The sequence below is a fragment of the Hemiscyllium ocellatum genome, chromosome 35, assembly GCF_020745735.1.
Source record: "Hemiscyllium ocellatum isolate sHemOce1 chromosome 35, sHemOce1.pat.X.cur, whole genome shotgun sequence".
In the NCBI taxonomy this organism is placed as follows: Eukaryota; Metazoa; Chordata; class Chondrichthyes; order Orectolobiformes; family Hemiscylliidae; genus Hemiscyllium; species Hemiscyllium ocellatum.
In genome coordinates, this window is record NC_083435.1 from 13390133 (window position 1) to 13412292 (window position 22160).

Genomic DNA, 22160 nt, shown 5'->3' on the forward strand with positions numbered 1-22160 from the left:
CTGGTGTTGACGTACAATGCTTCTCCATGTTGCATCAGGGTAGTATTAATTCATAGATGACCCAGTAGGGAGGAATGCCCAATAGCGTGTGCATCCAGGACTTTGACTAATGCACACAGATAGAGAAAGAAAGACTGGCGGTCATATCTGGAGTCAGGAACTTCCACCAATACCTTTGATGGATAAACATTTGTGATAATAATGGGCCCACAACCCGTACCTGATCTGCTTAAAGCGGACAAGGCAGTGCCACCCACAGCTTCAGGCCACATTCAGCCATGTTCCTTAATACTAAGTGCTCTTAATTACATGTTCAAACACCCATCTGGGAGGCTGAGTAGCGAATACAGATACATTGAGCTGCCTCCCATTGGCAGATACACAACTGGTGGTACCCGCAATGGAGGAGTCTATAATGGTATTAAATTTTCTGAGCACGCTCCCAGTCACAGCTGACAAATCAGACTTTGGATGCATAAAGACGCATTCCTGTCAAAACTGAAACAACTGTTGATGTGGGAAACCAAATGGCCATCACAACGAGAATTGAAACCTTCTTTGGACCCAGAGAGAGAGAGACCAGCTCACAGTAGAGGATATTGTTATGGCAAGCAAGAGTGATTGCCCGAAGCAAAGGTCGCCACCAGACCCTGGCTGAACTCTGCCAGAGCCATCCAGGGGTGCCCAAAATGAAGATGTTGGTGAGAGGTTGTGTATGGTACCAGGCCTGGATGCAGACATAGCCGTGCAGGTGGGGCAGTGTCCAGAGTGCCAACAAGGTCAAAGATTACTGCCAGAAGCTCCCCCTCATACATGGGAATGGCCCGGTAAACCTTGTACTAGGTTGCTCATCTACTATGCAGGACTTTAGTGGGTGGCACGGTGGCACAGTGGTTAGCACTGCTGTCTCACAGCGCCTGAGACCCGGGTTCAATTCCTGACTCAGGCGACTGACTGTGTGGAGTTTGCACGTTCTCCCCGTGTCTGTGTGGGTTTCCTCCGGGTGCTCCGGTTTCCTCCCACAGTCCAAAGATGTGCGGGTCAGGTGAATTGGCCATGCTAAATTGCCCGTAGTGTTAGGTTAGGGGTATGAGTGGGTGGCGGGTCGGTGTGGACTTGTTGGGCCGAAGGGCCTGTTTCCACACTGTAAGTAATCTAATCTTTCATGGGCTCAATGTTCACTATGCTCACATCAACTCTGCAGATGCTGCCTGACTGGCTGTGCTTTTCCAGCACCACACTTTTCAATACAGTCCCTTTGCCAAACATGGAGACAATGATTGAAAAGCTGTGTGCATCTTTTTCAGTACATGACATCCCCGAAGTGTTGCTCACTTGTTCCATCGCTTTCCAGCAGTGAATTTGAGTATTTCCTAAAGTCAAATGGGAATTGTCTTGAAGAAACAGCCTTCCTAGATACCAAACTGTCATGGTTGTTATTTGATTATTGGACCACCCTACATGCAACTACAGCAGAGTTGCTAATGGGTAGAAGACTCCGCACCAGGTTAAGTCTCATCTTCCTAGACTTTGGGGCGGGGTTGGGAAACAGTGTCAGCAATGACAATGTCAGAGACACAAGACACAAGTGAGAGAGACAATTTGATACAGAGATGAAATTTGGTGCAAGAATCTCAGAAATGGTTCCCGCTTGGGTAAATGGCGTGGTCGACATAAGGACTAATGGTGTATAAGGTTTGGACAGGTGCAACGGTCCTGAACAAGCACGTGGTCCGCATGAAAGCCACAAATTCGCATACAGTGTTGGGGCAAAACATGCCTTGGCTCTCAGGACAGTCAGAGAGGCTGCCAGAACCTGTGTGTTCACCCTCTCCAACAAGCATTGACGAGTCCTCTGAATCAGAGATGGACATGATGGACGTAACCACCTTGACACCTCTGCTGCTGGAAGAATAGAGTCAAATTCTACTGAAGCACCCCTAACACAAGAGGCCAGCTCCTGTGCATTACATGCCGGCTGTATCGAATGCCGATTTGGAGGAACCTGACCTGGAGGCTCTCCAAGAAAAAGGACCGGCCTCTGTCCTCAGACTCAAAGGGGTGCAATGTAGTGATTGTAACAAAATCAGCAAGCTGGACATCATAGAATAGAAGCTCCCTGGGGCTGTAATCTGCTCCAATCATGGAGCCTTGGCTGACAGATTTTAAAACTGGAGCGTCAGAAATTCTGACATTCGAGAGCTGACTCTGGAGAGCCAGCACCAGAGTCAAGGTCGCTTAATGTATAAATAAAGGGTGACTTGGTGACTGGATACCTGCCTCTGAGGAGTTATTTCACCCATAACATTTGAAAATCTAGAGAAGAGAGGCCTCATTTGTAATCTTTCCTCATGCCCTATTTATTTCAACACTGACAGTCCTTTTGGGGTAACAGTTGACAGCGCATTTTTTTGTCTAACTGTAAATCTACTATTTTTGTCTGACTACACTGTACTCTGGTACACCTCTATCAGATTTCCCCTTTAACTTTTCCTGTGTTCCAGGGATAAAAAGTCCAATATCTCCAGACTTACTTCTCAATACAAGTGCAGACAAACCCAAGGAAAACAAAACCATACCATGGAAGGGTACAGAGAGATGGTGAGAGCTACAGAAGACAAACTGAGAATGCCTTGGGTCAGGACTGTTTGAGTGGAAGAAGGTATTGGGGTGTTGGATAGCTGGGGCAGTGGTAATGTCCCTAACCCTGAGCTAGGAGGCCCGGGTTCAAGCCCCACCTGCTCCAGAGGTGTATAATAGCAAAGTGCAAGTCCATAGCTCCTTGAAAATGGAGTCGCAGGTAATGAAGAAGGCGTTTGTTATGCTTTCCTTTCTTGGTCAGAGTACTGAGTGCAGGAGTTGGGGTGTCATTTTGCGGCTATACAGGACACTGGTTAGGCCACTGTTGGAATATTGCGTGCAATTCTGGTCTCCTTCCTATCAGAAAGATGTTGTGAAACTTGAAAGGGCTCAGAAAAGATTTACAAGGATGTTGCCAGGGTTGGAGGATCTGAGCTATAGGGAGAGGCTGAACAGGCTGGGGCTGTTTTCCCTGGGGCATCGGAGGCTGAGGGGTGACCTTATAGAGGTTTACAAAATTATTAGGATAAATAGACAAAGTCTTTTCCCTGGGGTTGGGGAGTCCAGAACTAGAGGGCATAGGTTTAGGGTGAGAGGGGAAAGATATAAAAGAGACCTAAGGGGTAACTTTTTCACACAGAGGGTGGTACGTGTATGGAATGAGTTGCCAGAGGATGTAGTGGAGGCTGGTACAATTGTAACATTTAAGAGGCATTTGGATGGGTATATGAATAGGATGGATATGGGCCGGGCGCTGGCAGGTGGGACTAGATTGGGTTGGGATATCTGGTCAGCATGGACGGGTTGGACGGAAGAGTTTGTTTCCGTGCTGTACATCTCTATGACCCTATAACTTTGAACAGGTAGATTAGGAAAATATTAAGAAAGAGCAGAGATGTGGAAGGAGGTATCAGTGGGGGAATGGCGCCACCAGTGGTTACATGTGATGCGGCTTCTCTAACCCAAGCAGCGTCCTCCCTGGAGGGAAATTCAAGTTTCGTGCTGCCACACTGGGGGGAGGATTGAATCTGCAGGAGAGCAGCAGGTTCTGAACACAGCGACGTTGTGGCTTATAAAACTGAATGCTCTCCCTCCACCCTACTTGCCTCCCCCATCCCAAGTTGGATGCTCTCCGTGTTATTTGAATTCCTGAAGATTTCCTCCCTTTGTTTGGTGGCCTCCCGTCCACCCCACACTTTCTCTCCTTGCATCCAGGCGGCACTTTTGGCGCCGTTAGCGGAGCGAGGTTTCAAGTCAATTGATGAAGGGGTGGGGTGCAATTTGCTGCCTGTAATCCTCCCCACCCCCTCCCTCCTCGTTTGCCGCTCTCTTGCGTCGCACTGAGCCGGAGGGCCGAGAGTTCGAGTCTCAATGAACCCCCCGGCCCCGCAGGGACCTTGAGAGCGCGAGGGGATCCAGACCGGTGACCGAGCCCGGTGCACACCCGCAGGAGCGCCGCACTGCCGGAGGCGCCACGCCGAACGGCCAAAAGCCGCGCGGTGGTGGAGTTGGCGGCGATTGGGTGGGGGGAGGAGGAGGTTGAGGGACACACACACCCCCCTCCCCACCCCCGGAGGGCAGTGTTGAGAGTGCGACGCTGGAAAAGCACGGCGGCTCAGGCAGCATCCTGAGGAGAATGGACATTTCGAACATCAGCCTTTCATCAAGAAATCTCTGGTGGGGGTGGGGTTCCTGGCTATTGGTGGGATTTTGCTGTGCATCAGTCCAGCTGCCTAGCAAGACTATTTCCGGGGGAGTAAAGGTCTCAGAACTGAAAGGGGGCCGCGTATCTTAAAACGTGTTACAATGAAACTTCGTCCCCGGTTTGACAGCGTAGGGAGTTACCGACTGGGTACATCTTGGAAGAGAGGAACCAACCGTTACCTCATTTCACCTTCCCTCCGCTCCGCCTCTCCCCTCCCTGTCTCGGTCCTGTCTTTGCTACCCCTCCTCTCTCTCTCTCTCTTTGTAAACACTGCCCGTTGGAAACGCTTTAATATATCGAGTCACGTTTAAAATCTCTGTCTCTCGGCGGCGTTAGCACACACACACACACACAGCACTTTCCAAATTGACTACAGTATCCATCCGTAAACGGAGCGGGATCCAGAGAGAGGGGACAAAGAGAGAGAGAGAATAAAGACAAAAATCGATAGAGAGAAAAAAAAGAATCGGGGTGGGGAGTACAAAAAGGGAACTCTACAGATCCGATGTGAAGATTACTGTAACCATGAGTGAGTGAGTGCGTGGCGGATCATGAGGGAATTTGTGAGTGAAAGGTTTTAGATTTGTCAGGGCGGTCGGTACGTGGTCAAGCGCCGATTACTCTTGGGGGAGAGGAGATATCAGATCAGATTATACATCGAAATCGCCCAATTGACAAGAGGCAGCCGTGAGGAACAGGGGAGGGGGGGGGGGGGAAAAGAGGGAGGTGGAGAAAAAAAGTCAGATTTGTTTTGAATTTTTTTTTTAAAAAACAGTGCGAGGAGTCCGGGACCCACACACAATTCGAGCGGGAATGACATGACCAGCCGGTGCTGGGTTAGTGCGGACTCCGAGATAAGGGTTATAAGGACGGGAGAGAGAGAGAGGGAGGAAGGGATTCTTAACCACGTTCAAATCAAGTCGGGAATAAAGAGGTTAGGAACAGAGGGGGGAATATAGGGAAAAGAATATAGCGGGAGGCGAGTTGGACTGGGGTAATTGTACTTTCATAACGGGCACAGAATTAGTTAGACAGGATATCAGGAGCGAGGGACTAGTAGAGACGATAAAGACCGGAATTTAGCAACTGAACGAAAAGTCGAATTCAGATTGATCTGCTGGTCTCCAGTTCCCGGGAAAAGGTTACAGTGTCCACCGGGAGCCATGGCTTCGTTCGGGAAGTACACTCACGCCATCGTCAGGGGCATCCCGGCCGGAGTGGGGGTGAAGGACGGGGAGGAGAGCGAGGGCTGCGGGCTGGACGCTGCGAAACTGCACCGCCAGCTCGGCGTTTACACCGGGATCCTGAGGCAGAAACTGGGCCTGCAGGTGATCGAGCTGCCGGCCAGCGAGCAGCCCGGGCTGCCCCTCAGCCTGTGTGTGGAGGACGCCGTGGTGGTGCAAGGAGACACCGCTCTTCTGACCCGCCCCGCAGACCCGGACAGGAGGAAAGAGGTGAGAGACAAGGGCGAGAGAGAGAGAGAGACGGTTCAGGAGGGACTCCCTCCCCCGGCTCTGCTTCCGCACTTTGCTGATGCCCGCTGTGTATCCCAAACCAAAACAGACCCCGAAGCACACTCAACTGCTCTCTTCACCCTTTGCTCGCCCCCCCCCCCCCCCCCCCCATTCCTCCATACTCCTCAACTGGCTCTCCTTCCAAACTTTCCCCCCCTCCCCAATCTCTTCCCCCCCTCCCCAATCTCTTCCCAACCTCTCCCTCCCTCCCCCTCCCTCCCCTCCCCAACCTCTCCCCCTCCCCAACCACTCCCTTCCCCAACCACCCCCAAACTGCACCAACCCAATCTCCCCATCCCCAATTTCCCCCTAAAAATCTCATCCTCCCAATCTCTGCCCAATCTCCTCCCAAACCCCTGCCCCAATTTCTTCACAAACTCTCGTCTCCCACAATATCCCCCCAACTTCCTTTGCCCCAAACTCCCCCTCCCCATCTCCCCTTTCCCCAAAGCCCCCAAGCTCCCCCAAACACACCTCACACCAAATCTCTCCCCCTCCCTGAAAATTTTCCCCAAACGCCTCCACCTCCCAAACTCTCCCCTTCCTCCAAAGTATCCCCTTCCCCAAATTCTCTCCCCTCCTCTCTCAAATCTCTTCCCCTTTCCCAACCTCCCTTCATTTACCCCCACCATCCTTCCCAGTACTCCAACTCCCCCATTTATCCCACTCCGAACTCCCACCTACCCCAATCACCTCCCCAACTCCCCCATTTCCCCCCTCCAACTCCTCCCTCCCCCAATCACACCCACCAAACTAACCTCCATACCCCCTCAACTACCACTACCCATCCATTCTGCTCTAGCCTTTCATTTCTTCCTTTTTTTTACTTGATCTGATCCTCACCCATCTTCCAGTTCCCCCCTCCCTCCCTCCATCCCTTGCCACACAAGTAGCTCTGCTCCTGCAAAAGGTTAAACTGATTTGTTCCGACAGTCATTAAGGCCAAGCCTGAGGCTTGGGTGATTTTGAAACATGACATATTATTTTGTTAATACAGGGCGAGTCACTGTCTTCAAACTGTGATTCCCAACACCTGGCATGCTAGTTCTGTTTCGGGTGAACTGTGTTTCTGGGATGTGCCATTTTGTCCGTTCTCTCTTTTCACTCCAGCTGCTGGCTCGAGATATCTTTACAGTGTCATTGATCATTCCATTAGTTCAGCCAGGCAGGTATTACTTGTTTGTCTGTGTCAGTGTCGTCTGTGTCTGAGAGAGAGAGAGAGAGAGAGAGAGACTGGACAACTGCTCTACTATGTAAAGCAACAAAGCTAAACCTAATCCCGAGTTGGGGAAGCCTAATCCCAGTTTCTACTGTCAACAACCTTTGTTTAAACTGGATTTGGATCAGTGTAACACCGTGAGGAACATCTCCATGGGCTTGGCTGAGTGCAGAACACTTTTTATTTTGCCTTTCAGGCAATTCCTTTTTCAAAATGTAACAGCACAGAAGGTGGCTGTTTGGCCCATCACATTTGTACTGGCTGTCCAACAGATCAATGCAAACTTGTGTCATTACCTAACGTGCTTCCTGTGACCTTACATTTTCTTCATCCTCAATTGACTATGCCTCTGTCACACACTTGGGTGGTAGGTTCCATTTGGAAAATGTTTATCTTCTGTCGACTTTGCTGCTTTTGACAATCATCTTCAGTCTGTACCCTCTGGTACTTTAACCATCCAATTATTATAACAATTTCCCCTCACCACTCTTCCAAGACCCTTCGCCTCATGATTTTACTCATCCTTGTCAAAGCTAGGAGCATAAGAAAAGGCTGCTGTAGGAAAGATGTTGGAGAAAGTGAGGACTGCAGATGCTGGAGTTCAGAGTCAAAAAGTGTGGTACTGGAAAAGCATAGCAGGTCAGGAAGCATCCAAGGAGCAGGAGAGTCGACTTTTCGGGCAAAATTCCGTAATCAGGAATGTTGTTAAACTTGTAAAGGTGCAGAAAAGATTTACAAGGATGTTGCTGGAGTTGGAGAGTTTGAGCAAAATGGGGAGGCTGAACAGGCCAGGGCTATTTTCAGCGTCAAAGGCTGAGGTGTGACCTTATAGAGGTTTATAAAATCATGAGATACACTGATTGAGTGACCGGCCAAGATCTTTTTCCCCAGAGTGGGAGAGTCCAGAACTGGAGGGCATAGGTTTAGCATGAGAGGGGCAAAGTTTAAAAGGGACCTAAGATGCAACCCTTTCATGCAGAGGGGGAAGTGGTGGAACCTAGTGCAGTTATAATGTTTAAAAAGCATCTCAATGGGTACTTGCATAGGAAGGATTTAAAGGGATATGGGTTTAATGCTGGCAAACAGGACTAGATTAATGGTGGCCACTGCTGCCTCACAGCAACAGGGACCCAGGTTCAGTTGCAGCCTTGAGTGACTGTCTGTGTGGAGTTTGTATGTTCTCCCCTGTGTCTGTGTGGATTTCCACTGGGTGCTGTGGTTCCTCCCACAGTTCAAAGATGCATTGGCCATGGTAAATTGCCCATAGTGTCCTGGGATGTGGAGGTTAGGTGGATTAGCCATGGAAAATGCAGAGTTACAGGGATAGGGTAGTAGGGTATCTCTAGTTAGGATGCCCTTCAGAGAGTCAGTATGGACTTGTTGGGTTGAAGGGCCTGTTTCCACACTGTTGGGATTCATGATGATGATAAATTAATTTAAGATATTTGGTTGGCAGAGATGAGTTGGACCAAAGGGCCTGTTTCCATGTTGTAAAGCTCTCGGACTCTGAGTAGGCCCTTCAGCCCATTGAGAATGTTCTGGCAATGCCTGTTACTCTTCCCATTCCCATAATACTGAATGCTGCTGGTAATTAGAAATTTCTGAATTTCCCCTCGAATGTTTTGTTCCTCAAGGACGTTATTCCCAACTGCTCCCATCGATCTTTGTAATTGAAATTCCTCATCCACTCTTGCGAATAAGCGATCTTAATCTAGTATCTCTCAGTACTAGCACATCAGCCAGACTTGAAGGACGGGCTTTCATGTTATTGAGCACTAGTGTGGTATTAGACTTGTGCAGTTATGACAGGTTTCCTCGTCCAGGCAATTCTGCAGCGTGCGATTTACTGAATCCCTGTCGTGTTCTGTCCCCCTCCACTGACCTTTCTCCCTGCTGATTCCCACAGGTGGTGACTTTCTGTTGGGTGCGTGGGAGGACAGAGATGATTAGCTGGAAAATTTTTCAGGACTTGCAAAAGAAAAGGAATGTGCTTGTGCAGATGTTTGGTGTCCTGCCAGATGTAGCTGGGCAGGCTGCATAACACTGACAACCCTGGGGAACTCTTCTGGCTGTGAATAATTCCAGATCTTAACCAGTGCATGTGGCAACTTTTTGTTTTTAAAACCTTTCTTTTGCTTTTGTCCTGGAGACATTGATAAATCTCAACGATTTTTCACGCCAGTATAGCAGTAATAGAGCAAAAGTGAGGACTGCAGATGCTGGAAACCAGAGGTTGGATCAGAGTGGTGCTGGAAAAGCACAGCAGGTCAGGCAGCATCCGAGGAGCAGGAAAATCGACATTTCGGGCAAAAGCCCTTCATCAGGAATAGAGGCAGGAAGCCTCCAGGGTGGAGAGATAAATGGAGGGGAAGGCGGATGGGTGGGATGGAGGTGATAGGTCAGAGAGGAGGGTGGAGAAGGTAGCAAAGAGTACAATAGGTGAACGGGGGTGGGGATGATGGTGATACGTCAGAGGGGAGGGAGGGTGGAGCCGATAGGTGGGAAGGGAGATTGGGTAGGACAGGTCATGAAGATGGTGCTGAGCTGAAAGTTTGGAACTAAGGTAAGGTGGGGGGAGGGGAAATGAAGAAACTGGTGAAGTCCACATCGATGCCCTGGGGTTGAAGTGTTCCGAGGTGGAAGATGAGGCGTTCTTCCACCGCCATTCCCATATCACCTGACACCTGGGGCAAGAACACCTTTATCTGCTGTGCTTTTCCAGCACTCTGATCTAAACCCTAGCAGTAATAGAGTGCATACTGATGGAATTGGAATCATGTTTATTCAACATTACATCCATCCATCCCACTCACATGGATTCCAGTTTAGTTGTCATTCCTCTGATTCACAATTGGTTGTTCAATTAACTAGCATTAATCTCCTGTGTGTACCCCCCACCCCGAATATCCCTGTACTCCATTTCTATCCAAATAATCATCCAATTCCCTTGAGAATGCCTCCTTTGAACCTGCCTCCACCACATTTCCAAGCAGTGCATTCCACATCCTAACTCCTCACTGTGTGAAAAAAATTTTTTCTCATGTTACCCTTCCTCTGTTTGCGCATCACTTCAAACCAATGCCGTCTTGTTTCTGGAAAAGCTTTTAACCACCTACACTGTCCAGCCCATCCAATGTAAAGTGTTGCTTCACCTTCTATTGAGGCAGATCTTTCAACCTGCTTACTTCAATCATCTTGATCTTGAGTTCTCTGATCAGGGCATCTAGCAAGGGTCAATAAATGTTGGCCCAGCCAATGATGCCCATATCAGAAGTAAATTTTAAAAAATGCATGAACCTGCCTCCATTGGTTACCACATTCTGGTGTGGGAGTCGAGCCCTGAGCTTCTTGCTATAGGCAGCTCACTGTGCCACAATCTCTCTTCCCTACCTTGTGCCCCTTCACTATTTCTGCTTGAAGTCACTTGCTGCAAAACGTTTTGTTATTCTTCTGAGCTGAACTCACTGAGCTAATTCAAAAACAGAAAGTGCTGGAAAAACACAGCAGGTCTGGCAGCTTTTGTGGGGAGAGAGAACAGAGTGAAACATCTCTAGAATGTTCTGATGATGAGTCACTCGGCTCAAAACGTTCACTCTGCCTATCTCTCCTCAGATACTGCTGAGTTTCTGTGGCATTTTGTTTTTATTTCAGATCTTCAGTACCCACAGTTCTTTGTTTTTATTTCACTAAGCTAAAATGTTGAGTCAGCGAGCAACTTCCATAACTGCTCTAGTTCCACTCTAGGGGACCCAGTTAGCTAAACACCTGTGCAAACATCACTTTCTCATTACCACTCAATCATCAAATGGTTACCCCCACAGACGGAGACCATTCAGCCCATCGGCTTTGGCCAGCTCTCTGCAAGAACAACTCAGCTACTTCCACAGAGCCTGCCCAGTGGCATTTTAAACAATTTCCTCTTTTGATGATCGTTCTCTTTTGCAAGTTGTAATTGAACATCTTCTCTGCATTTCTTTTAAAATTAAGTTCTAATGCAGAGTTTTAAATAGAGTTTATGTCCCTTTCTTTCAAGTAAAATGAAATATGCAAGCGAACTGGTACATATTTGTGCTGCAAGGATTAGAGGGAAGGCAAGTGAGTGAAGTAGAGACCTCCAATCGACATTATTCATAACCTTATTCATTGATAGAGCAGGCTTGAGGGGCCAAATGGCCTACTCCTGCTCCTAATTTCTAAGTTTGCATGCTTTACTGCTATTGCCAACCAACAGATGAAACTTTTTGTTCAGTTGGAGGTAAACAATAACTTCTGAAAAACAGCTTGTGCTCAAGTTTTTTTTATTTTTATGATTTAAAGCACAACAGGTTTCTGAGACAAACTGAATTTTCTTTTAAAATCATTCCAAGAATATAGGGGAGTATTTATTATACACTTCTATATCCAGAGGAATCCGCTGGTAGCTGGTAATCCAACCCTGCCCCCTCAAATTCTGGGTATTTGCGTCCACTCCATTTGCCTTCCTGTCGTTTTTGTTTGAATATGCATTGACTTGGTTCGGTGGGGATTTGGAAGAGGCAGGTCAAATGGAGGTGTCACTTCATTTGTATAATCAATTTCCACTTGACAATGTTCACAGTGCACTGATATCAGTGACATGCCTGAATGCAACTATGTGTATGAACAGACTGAGTTACATTGTTACATGTGGCGGCTGTGACACCAATGGTACAGAGGCAAGGCGTGCTGCTAAAGAAAAGCAAAATAGTTTTGAGAAGCTGCATTTGTGGGTATCTGTATCTTCAGAACAGAGTGATCGACTTATGGTACGATTAAAGCTTAGGGTTGATTGTAGAGGAGCAATGGTCTCCTCTTTCAGCCACACAATGCGGTATTGTGAACTTGATGTAGCTTATTAAAGTGCAATAGAATCATTACAGAGCTGGATCATAGGTAGGTGCAGGCAAGTGATGGTAATGTGGGATGGGAGGAGAGTTGCTAAAAATTATTTTCTTCTCCCTATTACCTAGTTGATAAGCTGCAGGAATTTTGAATTAAGAAGCATATCGCCTACGCGTAGTTTGTATCTGATTGCAGTTAAAGTTCCACTAGTGTGTTATCAGCTTACATAACATGGAGCTACATCAACACATGTTGAAGCAATTCAGCAGGAATTTGGTGGAGAATTGATGCTAAGGGGCTGCTTAAAGGATTCCTGATGAAGGGCTTATGCTCGAAACGTCGAATTCTCTATTCCTGAGATGCTGCCTGGCCTGCTGTGCTTTGACCAGCAACACATTTGCAGCTGTGATCTCCAGCATCTGCAGACCTCATTTTTTACTTGCTTAAAGGAGGAGCTTGAGTTTTGGATGTAGCAGGACAGGGTGAGGTTGATTGCGTTTGGTGGCATTACCTTGGTCACCAATGGTGGATGGATGAAATTACTGATGCTTAGAGATGTTGGAGGGGTGTGGTGCTGGAGAAGGCTATGAGATATGTGAAGGAGTGAGGCCATGGTGCAATCTGAAAAACCACAACGTGTTTCAAAATTTCATATTGCTGGACTGGTAGCTGGTTGTGATGAGTGAGTACAGGGGTGGACTCTGAGGTCTGGGGCAGGGAGGGTTGAGTTGAGAGCAGCTTAAAAAGTAATTTGGCAGCATTTTTTTATAGTTTCCACTTTGAAGGTCAGTTGATTTCTTGTTGACTGTTTGGCTTGTGCTGATTTGTATGGAGTGTGCTAGACTTGTCAGTGATGTCAGTGATTGATAAAAGAAACTACCAGACTGCCCATCATTTCAATCACTCTTTAAAAATCAATCTTTTGCACACGCACGCTCCTCATTGGCTGTTACATGACATCTGCTTCTCAGTGACTACAGCTTCTGAAGAAAGTAGGATGCTATTCTACATAAAAGGACATTTCAATGAATGCTGTTTTCTGTAGGTTGGTAAGGAGCTATTATCATTGGTATGGTTATAGAAGTAGGTCCATTCAACCCATTGTTCACTTAGATCATACAGACCTCTGTGTTCAATCAATCTAACTGTCTTGGTGTTCTCTGTAATCCTTACTACTCTTTGCCTAGTGAGGGTCAAAGTGCAAAGTTCACAAGCATACTTTGACTGGCAGGGGTCACTGTGTGTTATTAAGGAGCCTGGACTAACAGGGGTAATTGAGGATTTAAAGTCATGACCTCCTTGATTTTGTGACAGCTAATGGTCTTGCATTAGAGGTTTCCTGCTTTTTAAGCTTGAATATCTTTTTATTAAGTTCACTCCTGGGATGTGGGCATCGCTGACTGCTTACCATCTATTGCCAGTTCCTAGTTGCCCTTGAGAAGGTAGTAATAACCTGCCTTCTTAAACCGCTGCAGTCCATGTGCTGTAGGACTACTTTTAGATTTTGTGAATGCCTCTCTGATCCTGTTAGCTTTTGTCCAACAACAAAAGAAAGCTTGCAATATAAAACTGCTTGTCACTGAATCAATGCAATAAATTGAACACTACAATGGAAGCTTTTGATCTTCATTCAGATGTGCACAGTTTGAGCTTAATATCTGCAAGCTAACTTCAGTAGCTAGTTGTCACCTTGGTCGAGATTGCAAATAGCGCCACTTTGGAGAGAATTTGTTGAACCGTTCTTAGAAAATACAGAACAAAACATCAATAAAATTGATATCGTCATAATTAATAAATCTGAGACCAGCAGATGGTGCCAGCCAAGGGTCATGGGGATGGGTCATACAGCCAAGATGGATAAAGATCGCCATTACTCAAGAAAGGTGGAACAGGCTTGAGGGGCTGAATGGCCTCCTGCTGTTCCTCAGAGCTTGCATGCCCACTGGTTAACTTGACTCATTCTTATAACTTCCATGCAGTTTTTCGTTTTTCTGATCTTGTCTTGGTTTGTCATCGGGGAGTGTGTGTGTGTGTGTGTGTGTGTGTGTAATTTGCAAATGTGGATGCTTTGTTTGGAATGGTGCTCCTTAGGCGTGGCTTCTGCAGAATATCTCTGTGGTTGGATATTCTGGCATTATTAATGAAACGAGTGTTTGATCAACAGAATGATTCACTTGAGAATGGGAGGAGCAGTGTGCAAACACACTGACGTGGCAAAATGCCCAGGTTTGTGTCCGTAGACATTGTTGAAGGCAAATGGGCCTGGACAGAAAAGGCAAATACAGCTATGGGGCGGAGGTGTCCACTTTTGAGACATCATTCCCACTCTAGCACAGGGCCAGCAGCTTTAATCACCAGAAATAGCTGATTGTTCGGGTAGGATTATTAAGAACAGCGGAGCCCCAAGGAAGCTAAAATATGGAACAAAACTGCAAGATTATCACTAATCATGAGTTCAGGATACATTTCCTCACCTAATGATGTAGAAATTGCTACCAAACAGCGTGGTGTTAGATCAACAGTGTGATTTAGTGGTATAGAAGAAGGCTATTTGGCCCATCCATCCCTGCTATCTGTAGACCAATCGCGCTCATTTCACCAGCTCTAATTCCCTAAATTTGCAAATTTATTTGTTTCCATGCCCAATCAATTTCATTGAATTGATGGTGGGTTTCCTCAGAGAGGAAAGTCAATGCACTCGAAGGGGAAAAGAGTATGTCAATGGAATTGACGGTGCAGCGTAGGTTCCTTGGGCCAGATGCCTGTGTGTGTTCTGTTAATTTAATAGTGAGAAGATGAAGGGAATCTTTGCATTTCACAATCTGTCAATGGGAAAGGAAGACAGCGCAAAAGGGTTTCATTGTATGCAGTCCTGTGAGAGATTCAGGGAGCCACTCTGTCCTCTCGCTGTGACAAGTCTTGAATGAAAGCTTTTCATTTCACTTGTGCCTGAATAATGCAATTCCGCCTGAAATTGTTTCTCTTGCAAGATCGGAGTTGATGGCAGACGCACTCCCATAAAGACAGACTTTGTGTACACTCAAGGGTCTCTGTCTTTTTCTTCCTCCACCCAGGATTCAGGAGTGCAGCTTCAGATTATTTCACTGTCGTTCGGTGCCTGGCTCCGATCTAGCATTGGTTAAGCAGATGGTCGGAATTTTGAGTGTATGGACTGCAATCTGTGCCTGCAGCAGAAATCGGTTTGACCTCGGACCACCCAGTTCATTCGGGGTGCTCCAGTGGAAATTCAACATTCTAATCTAAGCAGCTAAAAAAAGTGGTCAAGGTAGTCTTGACACCTAGGAAACTGTTCGGCATTGTTGGAACAGGGTGGAAAAGTGGGTCATGAGACAATATTCTATCCATTGACATGTTTAAAGGCCAGACAGCGAGGACACAAATGTACCCCTTTTTTTTTGTTTAAGAGGGAAGAATTAAAAACCATCGGTTCAGGCATGAGATTCCTGTTTAAGGCTTAAATCTCCATCTCCTGTGGCGTAATGTGGATTTATGAGCCCATGACAGATCCTGCAGAAGGAATTTTCATGTGGTGTTGCGCAGAAGATTTACAGCATGAGAGCAGACCACTTGACCCGTCTGGTCCATGCCAATGTTTGCATTGTTACCCCACATTATCTCCACTTATCAACATGTTCCTTCTATTTCTGTCTCCCTCCTGGGCTCCCCCCCCGAAACGTGTCTATATTATTCAGCTCAAATGTTCCACATGGTTGCAATTCCATTTGTGAGGGCTAGTTGTGTCTATATTTAATAGCGACGTCCTTGGACTACCCCTCCCCTTCCCTCTCTCTTCCGCCCCCCCAAGTGAAAATACCTTCCTGCACAACCCGTTCGAAATTTGAAGGAACAACATCTGGCTGCCCATCCACCTCCCTCCTGAGAGCAGAACTGAAGTCTTTATTGATTTGGTTTGAACTTTTACCTTGACCTCTGTGACCTCGGCAAGTGTTTGGTGAAAGGGTTTGTGTGGAGCGTTGGAAGACTGACAAGTTGGAAATGCTCAGCATCTGGTTGCAAAAAAAACATTCTTGAGAGCCAGCATCCTCTTTTCCTGCTGAAATGGGGCCTACTTTTGGACAGATTCCTGTTGAATTAATGCTCTACCCTGTGGAAATCCTCACAAAATCTTTCTTTCTCTTTTTTAAAGATTCTGAAAACGCCTTTTCCATTATTTTGTTTTTTAGCCTGCAAAGCAGCGCAAACATCTTTAATGAAATTTATTAAATTTAATTCAATGTACTTTTGAAATCTTACTTGCCTTCTGGAAATCCTGTCAGCAATTAGATCAGGAAACAACAAATATGTTTCCTCATCTCCCTACAGCAAGACAGAAAATTCCAGTGACTGGGTTTTCTAATAGTCCCTTGTCTGCCCACAATTTTTCATTTTAACTCAACGTCCCCTTCCAGACGGGACAGAAAAATACAATGACAAACAGTGTGCTTTGTGATTAGAGACCATTCAATAAACCAGATTGAGAAACTAGTAATACTGGTGTAGAGCCAGATGTACTGGTCACTGTGCCAATCACACTGCAATCAGAAGGGTGTTATTAAATGGGAAAGAGTGCAAAAAAAACATTACTGAGACTGGAGGGTTTGAGTTATAAGGAGGGGCTGATAGGCTGGGGCTATTTTTCTCAGCTGTGTTAGAGGCTGAGAGATGACATTATAGAGGCTTATATAATCATAAAGGGCATGACAGGGTGAATAGCCAAGGTCTTTTCCCCAGGGTGGGGAAGTCCAAAACTAGAGAGTATAAGTTAAGAATGAGAGAGGAAAGATTTAAAAGGTACCTAGACTTAAGAGGGTGCTGCGTGTATGGGATGCCAGAGGAAGTGTTAGGGACGGGTACAGTTACAACATTTAAAAGATATTTGGACATGTGCATGAATAGGAAGAGTTCAGAGGGATAGTCAGGAGTGGCACAGCGCCATTGCCAAGGTTCAGTCCCTCATTTGGGTGACTGTCTGTGTGGAGTTTGCACATTCTCCCCACATCCGTGCGGGTTTTCGCCGGGTGCTCAGGTTTCCTCCCACAGTCCACAGACGTGCAGTTTAGCTGCATTGGCCATGCTAAATTGTCCGTAGTATCCAGGGATGTGAAGGCTAGGTGGATTAGCTATGAAAAATGTGGACTCATGGGGATAAGGTAGAGTGCTGGGTGGGATGCTCTTCAGAGAGTCTGTGCAGATTCAATGGGCCGAATGGCCTGTTTCTGTTCGGTATGGATTCTATGGATATGGGGCAAATGGGACTACTTCGGTTTAGGAAATAGACAGCATGGACGAGTTGAGCCGAGGGAACTGTTTCTGTGAAGTTTGACTCTACAGTCAAGGTGCTGTTGCAATGTAGCACCGTGGAAGTGTGCATTACGCTATCAGTCTGTGTGCAGTAAGTGTTAACGTGATGTTATATATAGCTGATGCCGAGACAGAGTCACTACTTTTCCAGGGTCTAACAAACTAACTATAAAAGTATGTATGGTGAGAGTTTGTGCTGCTGAGGTTGGTATGGTGCCTGCAGGATTTGTAGGATAGTTTATTGAGAATGTGAGAGTGAAAATGTGCAGTTAATGTATAAAAAGAGAACAATTCACATTGTCAAAAAAAAGGGACTGGAAACAGTTCAGAAAAGGTTCACGAGAGTTCTAGAGGGTAGAAGATATGGTGGCTCAGTGGGTAGTGCTGCTACCTCCCAATACTGGGTACCTGGGTTCAATTCTACCTTTGGGCAACTGGATGGAGTTTGCACATTTTTGTCTGTATGGGTTCCCTCTGGGTGCTCTGGCTTCTTCCCACCATCCAAAGATGCGCAGGTTAGGTGGATTAGCCATGGGAAATGCAGGGTTATAGGGAATGGTGGGATGCTGATCGGGGTGGACTTGATGGACCAAATGAATTCCTACAGGATAGAAGCAACAAAAAGCTTGCCTTATGAAGAGAGATTGAACAATTTTGGCCTATACTCAATAAGGTTCATAAAAACGAGGGAAGATCTAATTGAGGTATGTACGATGCTAAAGGCAATTGACAATGTAGAGGTGGAGGAAACATCCCACCCATGAGACAATTTAGAACGAGATTCCCTAGCTTTAGACTAAGGGGTAGTAGATTTAAAACAAAGATGAGGAGGAATCTCTTTTCTTGAAAGGTTGTAAATCTGTGGAGTTCACCCTCCCAGAATGTGGTAGACACCAGGACATTGAATAAATTTAAGGAGGAGGTAGGCAGATTTTTCATTAGTACCGTAATGGCTTAAAGGGTTATGTTGAGAGACAAAAAAAAACTGCAGATGCTGGAATCCAAAGTGGACAAGTAGGAGGTTGGAAGAACACAGCAAGCCAGGCATCATGAGGAGGTGGTGAAGTCAACGTTTTGGGTATAACTCTTCTTCAGGATCTCTCCTTCAGGAGAAAGGGAGGACTGCAGACGCTGGAGATCAAAGTTGAAAAGTATGGCCCTGGAAAAGCACGGCAGGTCAGGCAGCATCCGAGGAGTAGGAAAGTCAATGAATTCCTGATGAGGGGCTCATGCCCAGAACGTCGACTCTCTTGCTGTTCGGATGCAGTCTGACCTGCTGTGCTTTTTTAGATTAGATTACTTTAGATTAGATTACTTACAGTGTGGAAGCAGGCCCTTCGGCCCAACAAGTCCACACCGACCCGCCGAAGCGCAACCCACCCATACCCTTACATTTACCCCTTACCTAACACTACGGGCAATTTAGCATGGCCAATTCACCTGACCCGCACATCTTTGGACTGTGGGAGGAAACCGGAGCACCCGGAGGAAACCCACGCAGACACGAGGAGAACGTGCAAACTCCACACAGTCAGTCGCCTGAGTCGGGAATTGAACCCGGGTCTCAGGCGCTGTGAGGCAGCAGTGCTAACCACTGTGCCACCGTGCCGCCCACACTTTCCAGCACCATACTTTTTTACTTCACCTCCCAATGCTGCCTGGCTTGCTCTGTTCTTCCAGCTTCCTGCTCGTCTGCTAAAGGGTTGCGGTGAGCAGATTTGAAAGTGGAGTTGAGACTCTAATGAGGTCAGCCATGATGGTGTTAAATGGTGAAGCAAACTATTTAGGCTGAATCGCCTACTCCTGGCTCTGGTTCTTATGAACCACAAACTTAACCTTCTGTTTTAATAAACTGGGAGATGTGATAGATCTTGTTAGCATATACTGTAATTGGAGAAAGCCTTGATTTGTAGGCCCTTGTTTGCCTTGGTAATTGGAGGGAGCCAAACCGGTGGGATGTCTTAGTTTGATGCTGCATGCAGTCACTAAAGGTAGAGGATGCTTCAGCCGCTCAATGCTGAATGAGTGAATCTTTGAACGTACAGTGCACAGACAGTGATGTTGGCAGGTTTGGGTGGGAGTGGCTCAATCCGCGTTTGCAACAGGCAACTTGTGATCCAGGCTCTGCTGTGTTTCAGGTCGGACGTTTAGATTTGTTTGCTCAGTAATTTTAGTTGTTGTTGATTCTCTGGTCATGGAATATTCCAGGCAGCTGCTCTTCAAAATGCAGAACCATCCAGGGGGCAAAGCGAATTGAAAACGTTTGAGATCATCATGTGCTGAGGTCACAGCCCTCCAGACCCACGAGGACTGTGTGATGTTGGCCCATCCAGCATTCTCCCTGCAAAGTGATGAGCCCTTCCGCAATGGCAGCAGAAACCTGCATTTACATAGCGCTCTTCCCGGCTCCTGGATTTCTTGGTAGTGCTGGACAATCCATGAGCTGCTTTGTTGCAATGTGGCAAAACTAATCTGCAGTAAATGCACACTAATGCCAGTGTGACGGTGACTGTTTTTGACTGAGGGACAATTACTGTCTAAATCTCGTTACAGTTTGAAAGGGAGAGGGTAGAATTGGAAATGACAATATTTCAGTTGAATAAGTGGAACTATGGAGCTCTGAGGGAGGAACTGGCCAAAGTTCAATGGCGCAATACCCTAGCAGGGATGGCAGTGGAACAACAATGGCAGGTATTTCTGGGTATAATGTAAAAGATGCGGGATCTGTTCATTCCAAAAAGGAAGAAAGATCCTAAGGGGAGGCAGGGGTAGCCGTGGATGGCGAGGGAAGTTAAGGACCATATAAAGACAAAAGGGAAAAAGTATAACATAGCAAAGAAGAGTGGGAAATCAGAGGACTGGGAAGCTTTTAAAGAACACAGAGGATAACTAAAAAGGAAATACACAAAGAAAAAATAAGGAACGAAAGTAAACTGACCAAAAATATAAAGGAGTTGAAAAGTGTGTGCTGGAAAAGCGCAGCAGGCAGGGCAGCATCCGAGGAGCAGGAGAATCGACGTTTTGGGCATAAGCCCTTCTTCAGGCCTTTGATAGAAGGTTAGTGAGCAAAATTAGGGCACATGGTATTAGGGGCAAAATACTTGCATGGATTGAAAATTGGTTGGCTGACAGGAAACAAAGAGTAGTGATAAACAGCTCCCTTTTGGAATGACAGGCGGTGATCAGTGGTGTGCCGCAGGGATCAGTGCTGGGACTGCAGCTTTTTACAATGTACATTAATGATATAGATAAAGGTATTAAAAGTAACATTAGCCAATTTGCTGATAACACAAAGCTGGGTGGCAGGGTGAAATGTGAGGAGGATGTTAGGAGAATACAGGGTGACCTGGACAGGGTAGGTGAGTGGACAAATGCATGGCAGATGCAGTTTAATGTGGATAAATATGTGGTTATCCACTTTGGTGGCAAGAACAGGAAGGCAGATTACTACCTAAATGGAGTCAAGTTAGGTAAAGGGGCAGTACAACAAGATCAATGTGTTCTTGTACATCAGTCAAAGAAAGCAAGCGTGCAAGTACAGCAGGTAGTGAAGAAAGCTAATAGCATGCTGGCCTTCATAACAAGAGGAATTGAGTATGGAAGCAAAGAGGTCCTTCTGCAGCTGTACAGGGCCCTGGTGAGACCACACCTGGAATATTGTGTGTAGTTTTGGTTTCTAAATTTGAGGAAAGACATTCTGGCTATTGAGGGAGTGCAGCATAGGTTCACGAGGTCAATTCCCGGAATGGTGGAACTATCTTACGCTGAAAGATGGAGTGACCGGGCTTGTATACACTTGAGTTTAGAAGGCTGAGAGGGGGTCTGATCAAGACGTATAAGATTATTAAAGGATTGGACACCCTGGAGGCAGGAAGCATGTTTCCGCTGATGGGTGAGTCCTGAACCAGAGGACACAGTTTAAAAATAAGGGGTAGGCCACTTAGAGCAGAGTTGAGGAGAAACTTCTTCACCCAGAGAGTGGTGGGTGTATGGAATGCTCTGCCCCAGAAGGATGTGGAGGCCAAGTCGCTGGATACTTTCAAGGAAGAGTTGGATAAGCTCTTAAGGATAGTGGAATCAAGGGTTATGGGAATAAGGCAGGAACAGGATACTGATTGAGGATGATCAGCCTTGATCATAATGAATGGTGGTGCTGGCTCGAAGGGCAGAATGGCCTACTCCTGCACCTATTGTCTATTGACATTGGGTATAAGTGCTCCACTCGTCATCTTTGTATTGGTACGTTGTGAGATCTTTTGGTCGGGATCTGTTTTAAGATGATTCTGAAAACCCTACCTCTTTCAATGAGCTGTTGGTCATTGACCTAACCTATATGGCTTAGCACAAGCTCAAAGAACTATGCTTCATTATCCGCTTGGGAATCCTATAGCCTCTAGGACTCAACATCCAGTTCAATAACTTTGTAATCTGATTCCATCCTTCCATGATTTTTAATCTCTCAAATCCAATAATCACCTGTTATGACATGGGTTGATTTGAGCAGTTAGCCCTTCTCACATACTCCCCTGCCCATTATCGAACTATATGGGTTGTATTCAATACAACTCACCCGTTTTCTCCTACTCCTACTCTTATTATTACTTATTCAGCTTTTCTTCCGTGCAGGCCTGCTATCCATTATTTCCTTGTTTCACAACTCTCTATCTCTCTGGGCTCCATCTCCACCTATCCACTCATCTCTCTCTCCTTCTCGCGACCCCCTTTGACTTCGCTGTAAATACCACGTCTCCCTGGCTGCTAACAATTCTGAGGAAAAGTCACCAGACTCAATACTAACTCTGCTTTCTTCCCTCAGAGGCTGGTAGATTAGATTAGATTAGACTTACAGTGTGGAAACAGGCCCTTCGGCCCAACAAGTCCACACCGACCTGCCGAAGCGCAACCCACCCATACCCCTACATTTACCCCTTACCTAACACTACGGGCAATTTAGCATGGC

General features: G+C 46.4%; 1 protein-coding gene across 1 annotated transcript in view; it reads left to right on the forward strand.

Moving 5' to 3' along the window:
- The first annotated feature begins 4591 nt into the window (after window positions 1-4591).
- LOC132832717 (N(G),N(G)-dimethylarginine dimethylaminohydrolase 1-like) overlaps window positions 4592-22160 on the forward strand; it is a 78352-nt gene continuing 60783 nt past the window's right edge. Inside the window, exon 1 of the mRNA XM_060850827.1 lies at window positions 4592-5739. Within this exon, the coding sequence (XP_060706810.1) occupies window positions 5449-5739 (291 nt within the window). The 5' untranslated portion in view covers window positions 4592-5448. The remainder of the gene's footprint in view (window positions 5740-22160) is intronic.